The 21,037-nt window shown below is 44.9% G+C and overlaps 1 protein-coding gene across 1 annotated transcript; it reads right to left on the reverse strand.

The window, feature by feature from the left end:
• Positions 1-2,325: 2,325 nt before the first annotated feature.
• On the reverse strand, positions 2,326-20,734 carry LOC138642657 (cytosolic non-specific dipeptidase-like). The gene is made up of 11 exons (XM_069730968.1): positions 20,296-20,734; positions 19,338-19,481; positions 17,627-17,789; positions 15,123-15,211; positions 14,072-14,272; positions 12,104-12,188; positions 11,569-11,729; positions 11,006-11,170; positions 9,718-9,859; positions 9,466-9,613; positions 2,326-2,523 (listed from the first exon to the last, which is right to left on the reverse strand). Exons 1-11 carry the CDS (start codon positions 20,353-20,355, stop codon positions 2,457-2,459), a joined length of 1,425 nt encoding a protein of 474 aa, XP_069587069.1. The 5' UTR covers positions 20,356-20,734; the 3' UTR covers positions 2,326-2,456.
• Positions 20,735-21,037: the final 303 nt, after the last annotated feature.

Raw genomic sequence — 21,037 nt, forward strand, 5'->3', positions numbered from 1 at the left:
GACATCATCATAGGTCCTGCTCACACCAGCCCTGGGATCGGACCGCAAGCTGCCGCTTGCAATGGAGCGATCCCGGGAGCGTGGAGAGGAGCGAGAAAGGCGGCGGATGGTAAGTATAGCAGGACTTCAACGGGCTATAGGTGAGTATATGTTTGTTTTTTGTTTTTTTTAAGTCTTTATACTACGTGCCTCTGTGCTGGGCAATATACTACGTGGTTCTGCTATAGACTATGTGGCTGGGCAATACGTGGCTGGGCAATATACTACGACGATGGGCAATATACTACGTGGCTGGGCAATATACTACGTGGCTGGGCAATATACTGCGTGGCTGGGCAATATACTACGTGGCTGGGCAATATACTACGTGGACATGCATATTCTAGAATACCTGATGCGTTAGAATCGGGCCACCATCTAGTTTATATATATTTGTCTAAGGGTCTGTTTGTCTGTAACCGAAATCCCACGTCGCTGATTGGTCGAGGTCGGCCGGGCACGACCAATCAGCGTTCATAAATAAACTACATACATACACTAGAACAAGAATAAAATGAAGGACAGTCTGTGAGGGAGAGAATAACATGGAGGACAGTCTGTGAGGGCGAGAATAACATGGACAGTCTGTGAGGGCGAGAATAACATGGACAGTCTGTGAGGGAGAGAATAACATGGACAGTCTGTGAGGGAGAGAATAACATGGAGGACAGTGTGTGAGGGAGAGAATAAAATGGACAGTCTGTGAGGGAGAGAATAACATGGAGGAAAGTGTGTGAGGGAGAGAATAACATGGAGGACAGTGTGTGAGGGAGAGAATAACATGGAGGACAGTCTGTGAGGGAGAGAATAACATGGAGGACAGTCTGTGAGGGAGAGAATAACATGGAGGACAGTCTGTGAGGGAGAGAATAACATGGAGGACAGTGTGTGAGGGAGAGAATAACATGGAGGACAGTGTGTGAGGGAGAGAATAACATGGAGGATAGTGTGTGAGGGAGAGAACAACATGGAGGACAGTGTGTAAGGGAGAGTATAAAAATGTTTCCCCGTTTTTAAGTTTATCATATGGTAAAATAAATGGTGTCTTTGAAAACTAAGTCATCCTGTAGAAAACAAGCTATCAATACAGAGATAGATGACTAAAAGTTTTGACTCTTAAAACAAAGACAGGAGAAAAACCAATGGATTAAAACAAATGTAAGCACTAATGTTAATATATATACTAGATGGTGGCCCGATTCTAACGCATCGGGTATCTACTATATAATCGTCTAATTCTGTCTGTTTGTCTGTAACGGAAATCCCACGTCGCTGATTGGTCTCGCCAGCTGCCCACGACCAATCAGCAACAGGCGCAGTTCGGCCGCGAATTGGCGCAGGATTTGAAACCACGCTTCACTGATTGGTGCCAGCTGCGACCAATCAGCGACATTGGCTTGGGATTTAAACCCCGCTGCGCTGATTATATATATATTTTACCTGGAAAAGCCTGTGTATTCATTGCATTATTCTTAAATCTTCATAAATAAACTACATACATATTCTAGAATACCCGATGTGTTAGAATTGGGCCACCATCTAGTTTTATATATAAGGGAAGGGGATAGGGGGTTGTTACCAGTGTGATGTGTAATGGCCGCCCTCTCCTTATCTCACTGCAGCACTGTGTGTGATTACACAGAAAAAGACATAACTCTGTAATAAGACATCGCATCACAGATCTCAAGGCATTATTTTATGCAGCTCCCTGTGAGGTACATCCCATGTAGACTGCTTAGGAGAGTGGATACTACTGACAGATTCCCTTTAAGCATGGGTTATGTATGGGATAACAGTTTTTGTTTTTTTTTTTAAACTCACTTTTCTAGATATTAGAATTTCCATCTTTGTGACAGACCCTGCTAAATTCAGTAGAACTGCTGGACCATGTATTTTAAAGGGGAGACTCAAAGTCAGGGAAGACCAGTTGGGCATGTTGGATTAAAATGCCTTATCCTTTTTTTCTGCAGTAGATAGGCGGGAATGAGGGAGCAACTGCTTACTTGACTGTCTATCGGAGACCCATATGTGCCCAGCCAAACAGAGCATGCCAACGCTGCCTAAGTTGTAGATTACTTACTGGCTCCTTAGGTAGTCTGAGCAGAACAATTGGTCACCAGGCATTTTAATATTATACAGATAATAGATTTTTTCTATTCTGATCCTTGTCTTCACAAAGCATTTTCAGTGTCCTGCCTTTGCCTTATACATTGCAAATAAACCATAGCCGAAGCCATTTTCCCCAAAATGGCATGTCTACTGACAAAGAACTGCAAGGAGACTTGGTTAACTTAAAAATTGTTATTTTTGGAATGTTTGATTATTTTTCAGAATACACAAATTAAGGGTCTAGGTCGTCTTTTAAAGTTAGATGAGTGTGTACTTTTCTTCTGTTAAATGAGGATTTGACTGTAGAATTAGTCCAACTTCGATACTTCATACAGGTAGGCTCCCAGAAGTTTGACACCTTGAATATAGTTGTACCTGGAGTAAAAATGAATAAAGTTAGATTTGTTCATATATTGGACAGCTTAGTGTCCCGTGTCCTTAAGCCGCTTTCAAGAGGAACAACCTACAGCGTGACCTGTAAATGACGTTACCGATTTTCATTTTTCTCTTCCCCTTTTTTAAATAGCCATAACTTCTTTATTTTTCCACAGACATAAGATGGATTACTTTTTGCAGGACTAGTTGTAGTTTTGAATGACACCATTTATTTCACCATACAGAGAAATGGCATTTGTTTTTTTTTTAGTCCAGTGAAATGGGGAAGAAATAAACAAAAACGCAATTCCAACAGTTTTTTTTTTTTGTTATATGTTAACTGTGCAGTAAAAATTATCTGACAACCTGATTCTCTGGGTCAATATGATCACAGAGAAACCAAGCACTTTAACTATTTTAGTGGCTTCTAAAACAATAACTGAACTTTGAAAAAAAATAAATAACACTTGGTTTATGCCGACATTTTCCAAATCCCATAGTTTTCCATCAATGGAGTGAATGTGTGGAAGCTTGTTTACTGTGTGGCAACCTACATTTTTTTCTTTTTAAATAACATTTTTGGAATAGATACTATGGGTCGGATCAATGCTCTTATGTCAGTAATTGTATTCAAATTTTTTAAAAACTCCCCCCCCACCCCACACACACTTTTGCTTTTCACTTACGCGTAGTACATTGCACGGCCCGAGCGCAGTACATTGCACGGCCCGAGCGCAGTACATTGCACGGCCCGAGCGCAGTACATTGCACGGCCCGAGCGCATAGTACATTGCACGGCCCGCGCATAGTACATTGCACCGCCCGCGCATAGTACATTGCACCGCCCGCGCATAGTACATTGCACCGCCCGCGCATAGTACATTGCACCGCCCGCGCATAGTACATTGCACCGCCCGCGCATAGTACATTGCACCGCCCGCGCATAGTACATTGCACCGCCCGCGCATAGTACATTGCACCGCCCGCGCATAGTACATTGCACCGCCCGCGCATAGTACATTGCACCGCCCGCGCATAGTACATTGCACCGCCCGCGCATAGTACATTGCACCGCCCGCGCATAGTACATTGCACCGCCCGCGCATAGTACATTGCACCGCCCGCGCATAGTACATTGCACCGCCCGCGCATAGTACATTGCACCGCCCGCGCATAGTACATTGCACCGCCCGCGCATAGTGCATTGCACAGCCCGCGCATAGTACATTGCACGGCCCGCGCATAGTACATTGCACGGCCCGCGCATAGTACATTGCACAGCCCGCGCATAGTATATAGCAATGTGGGCATCATATCCCTGTTAAAAAAAAAAAAGAATTAAAATAAAAAATAGTTATATACTCACCTTCCGTTGGCCCCTGGATCCTCGCACGCTCCGGTCTCAAGAGTGCATTACGGTCTACGTCATCATCTTGCGAGATTGCAATGCATGGACCGGTCACCGAAGCGTCGCGAGGAGCGGGAAAGACGCCGGAAGGTGAGTATATGATGATTTTTTATTATTTTTAACATTAGATCTTTTTACTATTGATGCTGCATAAATAGTAAAAAAGTTGGTCACACAGGGTTAATAGCAGCGTTACATAGTTACATAGTTATTAAGGTTGAAGGAAGAGTATATGTCCATCTAGTTCAACCCATAGCCTAACCTAACATGCCCTAACATGTTACATAGATACATAGTTATTAAGGTTGAAGGAAGAGTATATGTCCATCTAGTTCAACCCATAGCCTAACCTAACATGCCCTAACATGTTGATCCAGAGGAAGGCAAAAAAACCCCATGTGCAAAGAGTAAGCTCCACATTGGGGAAAAAAATTCCTTCCCGACTCCACATACGGCAATCAGACTAGTTCCCTGGATCAACGCCCTATCAAGGAATCTAGTGTATATACCCTGTAACATTATACTTTTCCAGAAAGGTATCCAGTCCCCTCTTAAATTTAAGTAATGAATCACTCATTACAACATCACACGGCAGAGAGTTCCATAGTCTCACTGCTCTTACAGTAAAGAATCCGCGTCTGTTATTATGCTTAAACCTTTTTTCCTCCAACCGCAGAGGATGCCCCCTTGTCCCTGTTTCAGGTCTATGATTAAAAAGATCATCAGAAAGGTCTTTGTACTGTCCCCTCATATATTTATACATTAAAATAAGATCACCCCTTAGTCTTCGTTTTTCCAAACTAAATAGCCCCAAGTGTAATAATCTATCTTGGTATTGCAGACCCCCCAGTCCTCTAATAACCTTGGTCGCTCTTCTCTGCAACCGCTCCAGTTCAGCTATGTCTTTCTTATACACCGGAGACCAGAACTGTGCACAGTATTCTAAGTGTGGTCGAACTAGTGACTTGTATAGAGGTAAAATTATATTCTCCTCATGAGCATCTATGCCTCTTTTAATGCATCCCATTATTTTATTTGCCTTTGTAGCAGCTGCCTGACACTGGCCACTGAATTTAAGTTTGTCATCCACCCATACACCCAGGTCTTTTTCATTGACGGTTTTGCCCAGAGTTTTAGAATTAAGCACATAATTATACATCTTATTACTTCTACCCAAGTGCATGACCTTACATTTATCCCCATTAAAGCTCATTTGCCATTTATCAGCCCAAGCTTCTAGTTTAAATAAATCATCCTGTAATATAAAATTGTCCTCCTCTGTATTGATTACCCTGCAGAGTTTAGTGTCATCTGCAAATATTGAAATTCTACTCTGAATGCCCCCTACAAGGTCATTAATAAATATGTTAAAAAGTAGAGGGCCCAATACTGACCCCTGTGGTACCCCACTGCTAACCGCTACCCAGTCCGAGTGTGCTCCATTAATTACCACCCTTTGTTTCCTATCCCTGAGCCAGCTCTCAACCCACTTGCACATATTTTCCCCTATCCCCATTATTCTCATTTTATGTATCAACCTTTTGTGTGGCACCGTATCAAAAGCTTTTGAAAAGTCCATATACACTACATCCACTGGGTTCCCTTGGTCCAATCCGGAACTTACCTCTTCATAGAAACTGATCAAATTAGTCTGACATGAACGGTCCCTAGTAAACCCGTGCTGATACTGGGTCATGAGGTTATTCCTCTTCAGATACTCCAGTATAGCGTCCCTTAGAATGCCCTCCAGGATTTTACCCACAGTAGAGGTTAAGCTTACTGGCCTATAATTTCCGAGTTCAGTTTTTGTTCCCTTTTTCAATATTGGCACCACATTTGCTATACGCCAGTCCTGCGGCACAGACCCTGTTATTATGGAGTCTTTAAAGATTAAAAATAATGGTCTATCAATGACTGTACTTAATTCCTGCAGTACTCGAGGGTGTATCCCATCCGGGCCCGGAGATTTGTCAATTTTAGTGATTTTTAGACGCCGCCGCACTTCCTGCTGGGTTAAGCAGGTGACATTTAATTGGGAATTTTTATCACTAGACATTTTGTCTGCCATGGGATTTTCTTGTGTAAATACTGATGAAAAAAAGTCATTTAGCATATTGGCTTTTTCCTCATCCTCATCCACCATCTCACCCAGACTATTTTTAAGGGGGCCAACACTATCATTTTTTAGTTTCTTACTATTTATGTAGTTAAAGAATATTTTAGGATTATTTTTATTCTCTCTGGCAATGAGTCTCTGTCTCAATCTTTGCTGCCTTGATTTGCTTTTTACAGAATTTATTTAATTTTTTGTATTTATTTAATGCCTCATCACTACCTACTTCCTTTAATTCTCTAAATGCTTTCTTTTTGTCACTTATTGCGCCCCTTACAGCTCTATTTAGCCATATTGGTTTCCTCCTATTTCTAGTATGTTTATTCCCATACGGTATATACTGTGCACAGGTCCTATCCAGGATGCTAATAAACGTCTCCCATTTTCTTTGTGTATTTTTGTGTCTCAGGATATCGTCCCAGTTAATTGCACCAAGATCCTCTCTCATCCGTTGGAAATTTGCCCTCCTGAAGTTTAGTGTCCTTGTAACCCCTCTACTACACATCTTTTTAAAGGATACATGAAAACTTATTATTTTGTGATCGCTATTTCCCAAGTGACCCCCAACCCTTATATTTGATATGCGGTCTGGCCTGTTGGTTAATATTAGGTCTAGCAGTGCCCCCCTTCTTGTTGGGTCCTGAACCAGTTGTGAAAGGTAATTGTCTCTCATAATTGTCAAAAACCGATTACCTTTGCTGGAACTGCAGGTTTCTGTTCCCCAATCTATTTCAGGGTAGTTGAAGTCCCCCATAATAATGACTTCTCCTTGAGTCGCAGCTTCATCTATTTGCTTTACGAGGATATTCTCCATTGCTTCAATTACTTTTGGAGATTTATAACAAACCCCTATCAGTAATTTATTATTTTTTCCCCCTCCCCTAATCTCCACCCACAGGGATTCTACATTTTCATTAAATTCACCTATATTATCGCGCAGGATGGGTTTTAAGGATGATTTTACATATAGACACACCCCTCCCCCTCGCTTATCTGTACGGTCATTTCTGAACAGGCTATAGCCCTGCAAGTTAATAGCCCAGTCATGGTTCTCATCCAGCCACGTTTCAGATATCCCCACCATGTCATAATTATGCTCCAACAACATTAGTTCTAATTCGTCCATTTTGTTGGCGAGGCTTCTGGCATTAGTATACATGCACTTTATGTTCCTCTCTGTACTTCTATTTCTTAAATTATTAACTGTTCTGACCCCACCCCCCATGCCACCGCCACCCCCAACTTCCTTATTTGTGCCCAGGTCTCTGTCTGCACTATCTTCCCCTCCTATAAAATGAATACCCTCCCCCCCAATTCCTAGTTTAAACACTCCTCCAACCTTCTAGCCATTCTCTCCCCCAGCACAGCTGCACCCTCCCCATTGAGGTGCAGCCCGTCCCTAGCGTAGAGCCTGTAGCCAACTGAGAAGTCGGCCCAGTTCTGCAGGAACCCAAACCCCTCTTTCCTACACCAATTCTTGAGCCACTTATTAACCTCCCTAATCTCCCGTTGCCTCTCTGGCGTGGCACGTGGTACCGGCAGTATTTCGGAAAATACCACGTTGGAGGTCCTTGCTTTCAGCTTGCAGCCTAATTCCCTGAAATCATCTTTAAGGACCTTCCACCTACCTCTAACTTTGTCATTAGTGCCAATGTGCACCATGACCGCTGGGTCCTCACCAGCCCCTCCCAATAATCTGTCCACCCGATCAGCGATGTGTCAGACTCGAGCGCCAGGTAGGCAGCACACCGTTCGACGATCCCTGTCTTTGTGACAGATTGCCCTATCTGTTCCCCTAATAATTGAATCGCCCACTACCAGCACCTGTCTGGCCTGCCCTGCTCTGCTCTCCTATTTCCCTCCTTACTGGAGCAGTCACTCCTCCGGCTTTCAGAGGACATGCCTGGCTGCAGCAGTGCTACCCCTGTACTGGCACCCCTCTCATCTGCCAACTTAGCAAACTTATTGGGGTGTTCCAGATCAGGACTAGCCTCCCTGGCACTCTTCCCTCTACCCCGCTTCCTAACTGTCACCCAGCTTGCTACTTCATTGTCCTGCAGCTCCATCCCACCATCCTCCCCCTCATCTGTCCCATTGAGCGTCTGCTCCGTGAGCAGAAGACTCCTCTCCATATTGTCTATGGATCTCAGTGTTGCCAGCTGCACATTTAGAGTCAGAATCTGGGTTTCCAAATGCACAACGTGCTCACATCTCGCACAGCAGTATGCACCCTCGATCGGCTGCTCAAGGATTGCATACATGTGGCAAGATGTGCACTGGATGGCATTAACAAGAGTGGAGCACATTTCCTAATGGGGATTGCACCAGACAGAACAGTTCAATAAAAAAATAAAAATAAATACAAAGTATTAATAAAAATCAGACCACAATTCAGTAATTCCTCCCTTGGAAACTCCCTGACTCCAAAGTCACTGAATCACAAGTCACACTTACCGCTGTCCACACTTACACTCAGGTCACACTCAGCTCGCTCACACTCGCTATGCTGAAGATTTATAGATTTTTTTTTCTCTAGTTCCCCTCAACAGCAATCAACCTTGCTGTTCAAATGCACTTCCAAAAAGGACTTGAGCCCCAAACAGCTGCCCCTTATAAACCCTTAACTATGAGCCCCCACCCTAAGTTAACCGTTATGAATATAGCTATCCCCAATTCAGCAACTCACACCAATTCACACAGGTGCCATTAACCCTGTGTGAGCGCTGACTGGAGGGGAGTACGGAGTGGGCACTGACTGCGGGGAGGAAGGAGCGGTCATGTTGCCGCCGGACTGCGCCCATCGCAGAAGGACAGTCAGAAGGACAGTCAGAAGGACAGTCAGAAGGACAGACAGAAGGACAGACAGAAGGACAGACAGAAGGACAGACAGAAGGACAGAAAGACAGACAGAAAGAGACAGAAAGACGGAAGTGACCCTTAGACGATTATATAGTAGATACAGCAATACCATAGTAGCGTCCTAGGGCTCCCAGCCAGTGCAGGCAGCCCACTCATCACGGCGCATGCCCGGTTCCCTGATTGACACCTCGCAAGTGCGACATTACAATATACCGCACAAGCGCTGGATTGTTCAAAGCGGATTTGAGTGGGCAAAACCCCGGTAACATCACTCAAATTGTGTGGGCGGTGCCAATCGGGACTGAACAAAATAAACCACACCCCTATGACTAAATGAGCAGGTAAAATATATAAAGTGCTTTTTGATAAGGATTACGGTGCCTTTTTTTTGGGTGGGGGGGGGGGGGGGGCGGGGCGGGGGAATAAAAATCTATGGAAACAATTCCAGTCCGCAAGTGTTACTATGTAGCTATAAGTTGTCTAAATGTGAAAAAATCTTAAAACACAAGGAATGAAAGAGGAAAGTGCAGCTTCATAATCTGACCCAGAAAACTGTCCTCACCTGTTAAGTTTTTCATTTTGGGAATGTGCGCCATCATCTGCTGCTCCGACAGGCAACAACATAACATTCTTTCCAGTTGCTTCTTGGAAAGTTAAAGTTACGGGAATGCTTCCACCTTCTCGAGTCAGGTCAGGTTCAACATTAAACACTGTAGAGAGATTACAATGAGTTGGGAGTACAATCTATATAAAATGCTTAATCCACACCAAGGTCTGTTCCTATTCAGTTAGATCACATTGCGTCATGGCGTACCAGCTTTCATGGCTTTCCTTCCAGCTAGGTAGTGAGGGTGGTTGAAATCTGAGACCCAAGGTTTTCCTCCATGGCCCATTGTAACTTTAAACTTGTTTGGACTACCCAACGATTCAAATTGCTTACTTAAGTAATCTTCCACCTAAGCAATAAACGGAAGGAAGATAATAATTAGATTCATGTAAAACACAAGACATTACTCATCCATATCCCCCCACCTTATTTTTAAAAACACTTTAGGAGAATTATTCTTTCCATATATTCTGTTAGAGCCTCTGCTAATGGAACATCTACTGCTGGCATTATGCACAAACGCAAACTTTTTAATGAATTGTTACATTCCTGTATTACGTTAAGTTATCACCTATCCTATGGAATCAGTGTTCTAGGATAAATAGGATAGGTGATAACTTGAGACATCCTTCTTGAGCATATAAAAAAATAATGAGCAAAAAGGAACATACTTAGACTTATAAACCCAGGACACAAGAACGCCATATGTGGAGCACAGAGTCCAATACAAAGAGGGCAGATCATATAAAGTATATAGCAGATGTGCAGCCAGTCTTTATTCTCCCTAACAGGAGGATTATTTTAGTACAGCAAAAAACAACAGATAGTATCTACTGAGTGTGCGGGAATGGTGGAATCTAGTTTAACTGCTGCGTACAACTAGGGTTACCGATTGACCACATGCTCAGCCATTTATTGTCCTAGTTATATGCAACAGTAAAGTTACACTCCCCAGTCCCAGCCGGCTCTGTATATCCTACCACTAACTTTATGGCACTAGAATAGAGCCTCGTACCTGTGCGAACGTTTATACTTTTAAAGCTGCTTGCAGATATGGTGACCAAAGATGAAAGATTGACTGCGTATGTCCTGCCACCTGATAACCCGTTACATACACAGAACCAAAAGACAAGCAGATTAAGTGCACTATCCGGATAAAATAGAATTATTTTTGCAGCCATGCATAGTTTTTTATCGGGGTGAATTGGTAGAAATGGGGGAAAAAAAATAGAATCATAGAATGTTAGAGTTCGTAGGGACCTCCTGTGTTGTTATGCCCAACCCCCTGCTCAGTGCAGGAGTCACTGTTTGAAGACTTCCATTGAAGGAGAACTCACTACCTCTCGTGGCAGCCTGCTCCACCCATTGATCACCCAGACACGTTTTCGTCAAATTGAAAAATTATATAACCCCTTTTAGAGGCTATAACACAAGACCAAAGTTCCATTTTTACCTTTGCTCACACATGTGAATTAATAATACAGACGTTTCCTACCTGTTTCTTCACATTATCTGGAGTCATATGAGGTACAAGTCTTATGGAGAATTTGCCGATGACTTTTCTAGGTATGACCGTTTTGGCTCCACTTGCAGAGAAGGCTCCCTCAATACCATGGAGTGAGAGTGATGGGAATCGCCACCTGTGCATCAATATCTGTTCCTGTGAAAGAGACAATCCACATGTGTCTGCACTGGTCAACCTTTTACATGGGGCAGAAGAGAAGGCCTCTACAGATCAGGAGCAAGCAGCCAATATTTAGCCCAATTGCAGTATAATGATGAGAATAGAAAGCAGGACGTCAATGGCAAAGACAGTCAACAGCACTGCTTCTTTTGCAGCAGTATACAGGTTTTTCATACAGCAAGCCATACTATAATATGGTATAACCTAGAGCTATAATTTTTTTTTCCCCTTTTCTTCACTTACAGTTTAATACAAATAAATGATGAGTGTAATGAACAACTTTCTGTTGTAAAAATAAAAAAAAATGAAAAAAAAAAAACTATTAAAAATACATATGAAGACATTGCCTTCTAAATCTTGATAAAGCCCAGTACCTTTGATGCATGTAGCAGTTTACGAGTACCAACATCTTTAGCAAATTCCTCAAGATCAAAGTCAATAGCGTCATAAATTGCTTTCTCATCATTGGAGACAGGTTCCACAGCTTCATATATTCCAGGAATAAGAATTTTTCCCTTCTTGTCTATTAAACTGCCTTGTGGGGAACAAAAAAAATAAAAATAAGAAGGGACCTGGCAAGGGACATGCCTACATATTCCATAAGCATGTTTTTCAAAGCAGAAGGCATACAGGTCATGAACATAAAAGGTTACATTTACGAAGGTTGTTAATTCTTTTTGGTGCAAATCAATTTTTGTCTTTCCTTTTCTATAGAAACCCTTCGAGACCAGCACATATTATAAATCCACCATGTATGGTGGTGGTATGGTGGTTTATCTATGACCTAGAAGAAGCATGCCAGAAAGGGGTGGGAATCTTTTTATGCTTTAGTATATGGTTGTGCACTCTCAGAAGATTGTAAAGATCTTTGTAAGCTCTTCGGTAACAAATTATTAAAGGCCTACCTACCCAGCAGAAAAACAAGATCAGTCATCGCTTCATGGACAGAACCTCCGTATACCCCTGAGTGAAGATCTTTGTCACAGCATTCAACCTACAAGGGAAAAGAAACAAAAAACACAATACCTTCTGAGCGGCTAGAACAAAAACCATGACACCAGTTTTCCCCTCCCTAAACTTCACATCATATTCACATTTTTATAGAATCCATGAGAAATGACAGGTCTAATGGGTCACAGTTGATCAGGCCATTATGGTAGAAGTGCCGTAACGTCAGCCATAGTTAGTACATTTTGTAGTCTCCCCTTGCTCGGATTCTGTTGGATACCATTAGGATTTGTTATACAGCTTTTATTTTTCACAGCTACATTTTCACAGACAAGTTGGAATAAGAGGTCTTAGGCCATGTGCACACGTTCAGGTTTTTTTGCGCTAAAAATGCTATAAAAACTCATTGAAAACGCATACATTATGCATTCTATCATTTAGAATGCATTCTGCATGTTTTGTACACATGGATGCGTTTTTTTACGCAAAAAAAAACGCATTGCGGTAAAAAAATGAGCATGTTTATTATTTTTGCGGATTTTCTGCGTTTTTCCCGCAATTCTATGCATTTGGGAAAAAACGCACAAAAAACGTGTCAAAAACGCGAAAAAAACGCATGCGGATTTCTGGCAGAAATGTCCGGTTTTTGTCAGGAAAATTTCTGCAAGAAATCCTGACGTGGGCACATACCCTCAATTTCTGCCTAGCATCTAGCTAATATAGTCTATGTAGTATGCTCTCCCTCACCACCATGGTGAGTACAGTCTGCACTTAAAATAGTAGGAAAGCACAAAATAAAATATAGACTGGCCATGCCCAATGCATCATCAGCATATCACTGATGCCATAAATGACGACTTCTAGGATCCCACTGACTGGCAAGACAAAAAGGACTGGCAACTCTTCCAAGTACTGAGCCTCTGGACCAGTACCTGTCCAAGTTCCGCCATATGACAAGAACGTATCGGATAGCATATGTGTAGGTGCACACGGGCAATAAATGCAGCAGGTTGGACGATGTGTACATCTGCGGCATCGAACCAGCAGCGTCCAGATGTTATAGCAGTGGATGGGATTTCAAGAAATGCCATGCCCCCAATGCGTGCACTGACACCCGCGGCTCACCTGCAGAGACGGACATGCGGCACGTCTTTCCACAAGATTAATTCCACCCATAAAGACGTGTGCACACCATGCTAGTAATTAGCAGCGCTTTAGACACAGCACGTCTGCTGCGTGTGAAGTGCTGCCGGCTTTAGAACGCAGGTGATTCTGCATTAGTTCATTGAACCGCACGGAATCACCGCGTCCTAAACATTGTATGGGTGAGATTTATCTTGTGGAGACTGAGCGCCTCTGCAAGATATGTTGACATCCTGCAGTCTGGAAAGATGTGCCGCATGTCCATCTCCGCAGGTAAGTGGCGGGCATCGATGCAGACATAATGGGATGTTGCAACAGCTGGACGCGGCAGATGTACGCAGAATCCAACCTGCAGCGTTTACTGACCATGTGCACCTACCCTACAATGTATTGGATGTGGTGAATCCGCACTGTTCAATGAACACTTGCGGATTCACCTACATTCAAAAGCAGTCAGCACTTCGGACTCAGTGGTCATGTGCTGAGTCCAAAGCACCGCCAATTACTCACCGTGTGCACATACCCTTATAGTCTTTATTAAGGAGACAGCACAACAGCTAAATCTGAGGCACCACATATACATTATACAGTTGTGTAAATCTTGTTACCACTCCTCACAGAAGTTACAAAATGGGAAGAGATAATATACATAAGTAAATAAGAGAATAGACATTCGTGCTAACCTAATTTACTAGCAGATGACACGTTCTTACTTGTATCTTGCCTGTCAGCCTCTGAGGATTACATGGCATCTTTATAAGCTGAGAGGCTAATGCCACTACATACCTCAAGAAAAAAATAGCAGATGCCACGTAGCCCATATGTGATACATGGCTTGTTCTTTCCTAGCCAGTAGTTATCAGAAATGCAGACGTAATCCACATCCTTGAAAAATGTATCTTTACGGGCAAAGATCAAGTCATCCAGGCCCTCTGATCCAGACTCCTCCATTCCTTCAAAGCAGAACTTGAGGTTGACAGGAACTTCCTATGGAAGAATACATATATTCAGGTTTTCAGATCATTTCATGCAATAATTAGTTATAGTGATTGAACGAACAGAAGCCTCCACCATTGGTTATCCTTATGGTAGAATAGGTATATGCCTATGACAAGGGCTGGTACGTGTGTTTACGAGGACAGACAGCAAAGATCTGGACTTCGCTGATAACCTATTCATGAGATGGATCAACAGTATGATAATATTGGAAGTCCAACACTAAGCAAAGTACAGGGCAGAACTCAGGAGCCCCTTATATTTCTTGGATGTCATTTGCACGTGTTGCCAATAATTCCACGTTCCCACAATGAGCTTTTGGAGTGTTTTTGATGTTGCAGAATTTCTGCACCAATTTATTTAAGTTAGGTTACTTGCGGTTTTGTGTGCTTTTTTTTTATTTATTTTTTAACATGCATTAGATAGCTTTTTTACATTGTGGTGTCTTTTTGAGGTGTCATGCTTTAATCAAAGCGGCTTTGTTTTAGATACTTCCTGGTATTTGGTTTTGGCAAAATTTTATTGACATACTTAGCTGCAGATTACAGTATATGCATTTCCGCTGCAGAAACATAGAAAAACGTCTCATCATAGATGAGACTGGTGAGTGCACACTGGTCCGCCAGGGGCACCCGGCTTTATGTTCCTACTGACCAAGCACCGCAGTGTACACAATCCAGGATGATCGGATGCACTATAACGATGCAACAGTTCGAGGAGACCGTCTACGGCAACAGAACTTATTTCACAGGGCAGTTTGCCATATAAGAAAATCTATATCTACAGTTGGGCAATAACAAACGATAGGGTTTAATCAACTCCACAGCAGTTACTGTTTTACCTGCTTTGTTTGCTGATAGGCCTCGATGCAATTTAACCATGCAAGCACAGGACCTTTGTCATCTGTAGAACCTCTCCCATACAGTTTACCTAGACAAAAACAAGTCCAAGATTCAGATAATGTAGTCAGTCACTGAAAGTCCCATTGATCTGCACCAATAATGACGGTGTAATATACCACTTCAGCCAGTATGTTATCTTAAAGATGTGCAATTAGGATCGTCAGCACGCTACAAAGTGCAAAGGTGCAGAATAATCCAAAGCTCACCGCGTCCTCGCAAACAATCGACAGCTCTTCAGTCAGTGCCGAGAGCAAAGTGTACCAGTGACCCCATCCACATAATAAGGCTATGTTCACACGTTCCTGATTTCCCTGCTGTTTTTTCTGCACTAAAAACCGCAGCTCTTGGCAGAAAACGCAGGTCCTTTTTTGGTGCGTTTTTTGATGCGTTTTTTTATGCAGTTTTCTATGCAGAGTCTGTGTGTTTTCTAGGAAGTTTTTTAGGGTTAAAATGGCTGAAAATACCCTACCCCTAACCCTACCCCTAACCCTATTCTAACCTTAGTGGGGAAAAAAAAAATTCTTTTTTTTTTTATTGTCCCTACCTATGGGGGTGACAAAGGGGGGGGGGGGGGGGGGGGTCATTTACTATTTTTTTTATTTTGATCACTGAGATAGGTTATATCTCAGTGATCAAAATGCACTTTGGAACGAATCTGCCGGCTGGCAGATTCGGCGGGCGCACTGCGCATGCGCCCGCCATTTTGCAAGATGGCGGCGCCCAGGGAGAAGACGGCCGGACGGACACCGGGAGGCCGGGTAAGTATAAGGGGGGGAGATGAGGGCACGGGGGGGGGGGCGTCGGAGCACGGGGGGGGTGGCATCGGAGCATGGGGTGGTGGGATTGGGGCATGGGGGGCAGCCACACTGCAGCGGTTCTGCACCACAAACCGCAGTAAAACCCGCAGATATATTTTTCATCTGCGGGTTTTACTGCGGGTTTGACCTCACAATGGAGGTCTATGGGCGCAGAACCGCTGCAGTTTTGCAAAAAGAAGTGACATGGTACTTCTTTTTTACCGCAGCTATTCAGCGCGGCTTTTTTTCCCGATTCCCGCATCATGTGCACAGTGGTTCCTGTTTTCCATAGGGTACAGTGTACTGTGCCCTGCATGGAAAACAGCTGCGGAGCCGCAGCGGCAAAATCGCGGCGGTTCCGCAGTAAAAAACGAACTGTGTGAACATGGCCTAAATGATTAAAATTGTTAAACACTCAAAAACAAAACATAATGCAACTGTAATTTACATACTAAAATTCCCCCCCATTCTTCAGAAGGAAAGCTCTCCTAGGCAAAGAGTGTGGAGCTTACAAGTGCTGCTCTGCAGCTGGTCAGATGAGTGGCAGTGCGCTCTTCTGATGCTGCAGAAGAAAAGCGGCTATGCTAGAGTACACCATCAGCCCAGAAGTCCACCCATGGTGCCAATCTTCAGCATTGGAGGATTGGTCTGTTCCCCTAGCAAGCTGGAGCCGGAAGATTGGAGGGGCTTGGTGGTCTTCTCAAGGTTGATTGTAAGATAACCTATCAAAAGTTAGCTGAAGACCCGTTTTGCACATCTGTCCAAGTATGGACGGTAATGAACAGAGCAGAACGCACCAGCCTCATATCATATCTCATCCTGCAAACACAGATCTCATTACTAGTTCATTAACAGCTTTAAAAAATAAATCAATAGTGAGGATCAACTATATAACTACTGTCTTATCTTCAGCCAACTAGTCCAGTTAGTATCAAATATTCTGACATTTCCAACCAAGGAATCATCATGGTCCATGCAGCTCATTTATTCTCAAATATGTCCCCATTCTTGATAAGAGAATAAATATGTATGAGCCGCACGGACCATGATGATTCCTTGTTTGGAAAGGTCACAATACAATACAATTTCAACCATGTAATATGTTGCGACCACCGATGTAGTAAAAACTAAACTTTTTTTCTATTAACACAAAGTAAGCGAGCACCGGTCTCCCCAATGTGCATGGTTCCAGGAGCCTGGATATAAGGAGGCACTTGGCAGTGTGAAAGAGGCAAAATGATGTTCAGAGGTTACGAAGAGGTAAAGCCATGTGCAGAGCTGTGTGTGGATCCTTTCATTTTGACAATGGGTCTAACTAGAGTCATTAAAAAAAATTTCCTGGCAACATAAACATACAAATAAGTAAGTAGAGACCAGACACCAAAAAAAGACAGAACTGCAAAATGTGACTATATGAAATCACAGCAGTCAGCGGAGGATCGATGTTATTTGTCATGGTTCCCCCAACCTCATTACAACACTATGTCGGCAGAAGGTAGTAGGACTAGCTGTCTCTGTGAAGAAAAAATACCCTGAAGGAAATGAAACTTTGAGCAACTGCAAAATAACAGGAAGCTCCAATCATTCTCCTGATCAGCATTTTTAAAGGGCCATGTCAGGAGAACAATAAGAACTGTGGTGCTCACCGTCTCGTTCTTCCAAGACGAAGGGCTCGCTGTCCCACCCATCTTCCAGAGCTGCTGGCTGGACATCCAGGTGTCCGTACACACATACCGTCTTCTTGCCAGGATCTGAACCCAGTTTGCCCAAAACAATGGGAGGCAGAGGAATTTCCGAGCCATCTGGGAGCTAGGACAAACATTGAATAAAAAATAAGAGATACAGTTTAATAGATCAGCTACATTTATGTAATACTTTCAGTTGTAATCATGGCTCTGGACAATCACACAGCAAACAGCTCCCTTCTCTATTCCCAGGAACCTCCGTCCCTGCAGAACCGACATGTTACATCTATAAAAAGGTAAGGCGAGAGATCCGACCACACTTGTCACAAGTAAAAACCCATAGCTGTCCATCTGGCCAGGTCTCCGCAGATCCCACCTGAGATTGTATGGCCGAGTTTAATAAAGGATATGGGATACCATATACCTCCGGGGCTGGAGGACCCGATTTTACAGAGAAGGGAGGCAGTCCGCTGCCTACTTATTGACATAATAGTGTCATTAAAATTAAGTCCATCTTCTCACTCACATCAGTCAAGGAGAAACTAGTAGAAATGCTGAGGCAAGACAAAGCCAGTAGTAAGACTGGCACCATGCCCAAACCTCATCACAACTATCGCCCGGAGATCATCATGCTTCCGCATGTAAAGAGCTATATCCCAGGGGTCTGGTATGGACACAAGGCGCTAGCTAATTAGAGCCGTAAGTAAACGACTACCATTCCAACAATGCACAGCACAATTATACTTTAGTTTTCACTGCACACAAGTGGTGACGACGCACTGTCATGTTACATTTTGAGATATGGGCGACTCCCTGGCATCTTAAGATGACTGCACCCAACAGACTGCAGTGACCCGCTTTTACATGCTGATGGTTAGTAATGGCTTCCAATGACAGGAACAGTCAGTTTATAGAAGGACAATTGCAAAACTGGCAGTAAAACAAGTCTAATATACCCAGGGAATGCGTATGGCAAGTTTCCAGGGAGTTACACGGAGAAGGTAAACAGGGCAGGCGGTGGATTTATCATCTGTACGGAAGTTTGCACAGAGGCCTGTGGGGCGCTGAGATTACAGCTATGCTGGATAAGCAGACAGGAGGCATCGGCACGGACTGATCTGCGAATACTAAACTCAACACCTGGAGCACACACGGATATACCGGATTATGCGGTTTATAAGATGCACCCCAGAAAAATAGGAAAAAAACAATTTATTTATTTTTTAAATAAAATGGTGGTGCCTCTTAAAATCCATGTGTCTTACTGCTTGCTGGGGGGTGAAGCGGGGTCCCAGGGTCGCTGCTGGTAGAGACAGGAGTGGGGCGATGCTGTGGACCCCAGACTGGGAGAAAAGGGTGTTCGGATGCGCGATGTTGCGGGTGTTCGGTGGTGCGGGGGCTCCACTGACATTTTGGCAATGCCCGCAGCCCCTGGCACTTGGATGACAAACGAGTGCAGTCAGATTTCCGCACTGACACTGGAGAAATGTTCTCTTCATCTTCTCACCTGAGAGAACCAGATCACCCCATGCTGACACTGATTAGCGAGGGATCTAGATTCTCTCCGATGAGAGATGACATGTCCGTCTTCACGAGCCCTAAGGATCCTAAATATATGAACTGATAAGATGCCTCCAGCCAAAACCCCCCGGAAACGCTGCCATGTCCTCACCTTCTGCTTCCCGATGTCCACCAGCTCTGCAGAGCCGCCCAAACGCTCAATCTCCTTGACAGCCACTTCCATCATTTTCTTGATTTCTCCCCTCTTCTCCGGCCAGGCTGACACACTCTGGATTGCCACCCATTCTGCCAGTCTCTGAAAGGCACAAAGTCACAAACACTCCTTCATCATACAGTGTACTTGGTGGCCTGACGCTGAGCGGACGGTGAAGAAAGTGTAATAATGGGCTCTCATATACAGAAAAGCCCGCCGACAGCCGCTGAGGCACACCGTGCCAAGCCAGACAGCCGCCGTGGCACACAGCGCCAAGCCAGACAGCCGCCGTGGCACACAGCGCCAAGCCAGACAGCCGCCGTGGCACACAGCGCCAAGCCAGACAGCCGCCGTGGCACACAGCGCCAAGCCAGACAGCCGCCGTGGCACACAGCGCCAAGCCAGTACATTGAGAAAATAAATAGAGCCAGTACTCGCACCTCCTGGGACCAACGCGGCGTCGCCTCTGCTGCGCAGTGGTAGCTTACGGGATTAACGAGTGACACGTCCACAGCACTGCAGCCAATCACTGGCCTTGGAGACTTGCGCCGTTCACCACTGAGCAAAGTGATTGGCTGCAGTGCTGGTGACAATAAAAGGACACAAGGAGGGGTGAGGGGTAACAGCTCATTTTATTACTTATCCCAGCAAAGAATTTGCACACAAAAAAAAAAAGTTAAAGAAAAAAATCCCTTTAATGAGCCGAACAAGCGGAGCTGCAGGGAGTTTTCCTTCAGCAAGCAGAGATCTTACACTCCGGACACCATGAAGAGTCCGGCAGCCCCAGCACCAGGCCCCACACAGGGGGTTATGGCAGCTGGGGGACATAGTGCATCTCTGGGGCACGAGCCCGGGACACAGCAGCAGGGAAGAGGTGCTGCAGCAGCTCACTCCCCTCCCCATAGTGGGGCATTACCTGCACGTAGACTTCCTGGTGACTGTCAATGTACTGGAACAGAGGCGGGAGGACAGACATGGCGGCAGCGGGAGGAGACGGGCGCTATAGACCGGAGCGGCGGCGACACACTGCCTATATCTCACACGAGCCGCCCCGCCCACAACCGGCACACACCTCACGTGACGCTGTGCGGTCAGCTGACGGGCCTGGACGAGTGGTCAGAAGTGGAATCACAGGACCCGCCTGCGCGTGCGCAACGTGGTATCCGGCTGGTGTGTAAGCGCCGTGCCCAGTGTGTATGGAGGCGGCACCGTGCCCAGTGTGTATGGAAGCGGCATCGTCCGCACAGTGCCCAGTGTGTATGGAGGCGGCACTGTCTGCACTGTGCCCAGTGTGTATGGAGGCGGCACCGTCCGTACCGTGCCCAGTGTGTATGGAGGCGGCACCGTCCGTACCGTGCCCAGTGTGTATGGAGGCGGCACCGTCTGCACAGTGCCCAGTGTGTATGGAGGCGGCATCGTCTGCACAGTGCCCAGTGTGTATGGAGGCGGCATCGTCCGCACCGTGCCCAGTGTGTATGTAGGCGGCACCGTCCGTACCGTGCCCAGTGTGTATGGAGGCGGCACCGTCCGTACCGTGCCCAGTGTGTATGGAGGCGGCACCGTCCGTACCGTGCCCAGTGTGTATGGAGGCGGCACCGTCCGTACCGTGCCCAGTGTGTATGGAGGCGGCACCGTCAGCACTGTGCCCAGTGTGTATG

Source organism: Ranitomeya imitator, chromosome 6, assembly GCF_032444005.1.
Source record: "Ranitomeya imitator isolate aRanImi1 chromosome 6, aRanImi1.pri, whole genome shotgun sequence".
NCBI lineage: Eukaryota > Metazoa > Chordata > Amphibia > Anura > Dendrobatidae > Ranitomeya > Ranitomeya imitator.

Bases quoted from the DNA above. Each gene is read 5' to 3' on its own strand.
- LOC138642657 (XM_069730968.1), bottom strand. From the start codon at position 20,355: ATGTCTGTCCTCCCGCCTCTGTTCCAGTACATTGACAGTCACCAGGAA. The intron at 11,171-11,568 runs GTACTGGGCTTT...TCTCTTTCACAG, and splicing joins AACTGCTACATGCATCAAAG to GAACAGATATTGATGCACAG. The intron at 2,524-9,465 runs GTGAGGACAGTT...TTTTTACTCCAG, and splicing joins CAAAATGAAAAACTTAACAG to GTACAACTATATTCAAGGTG.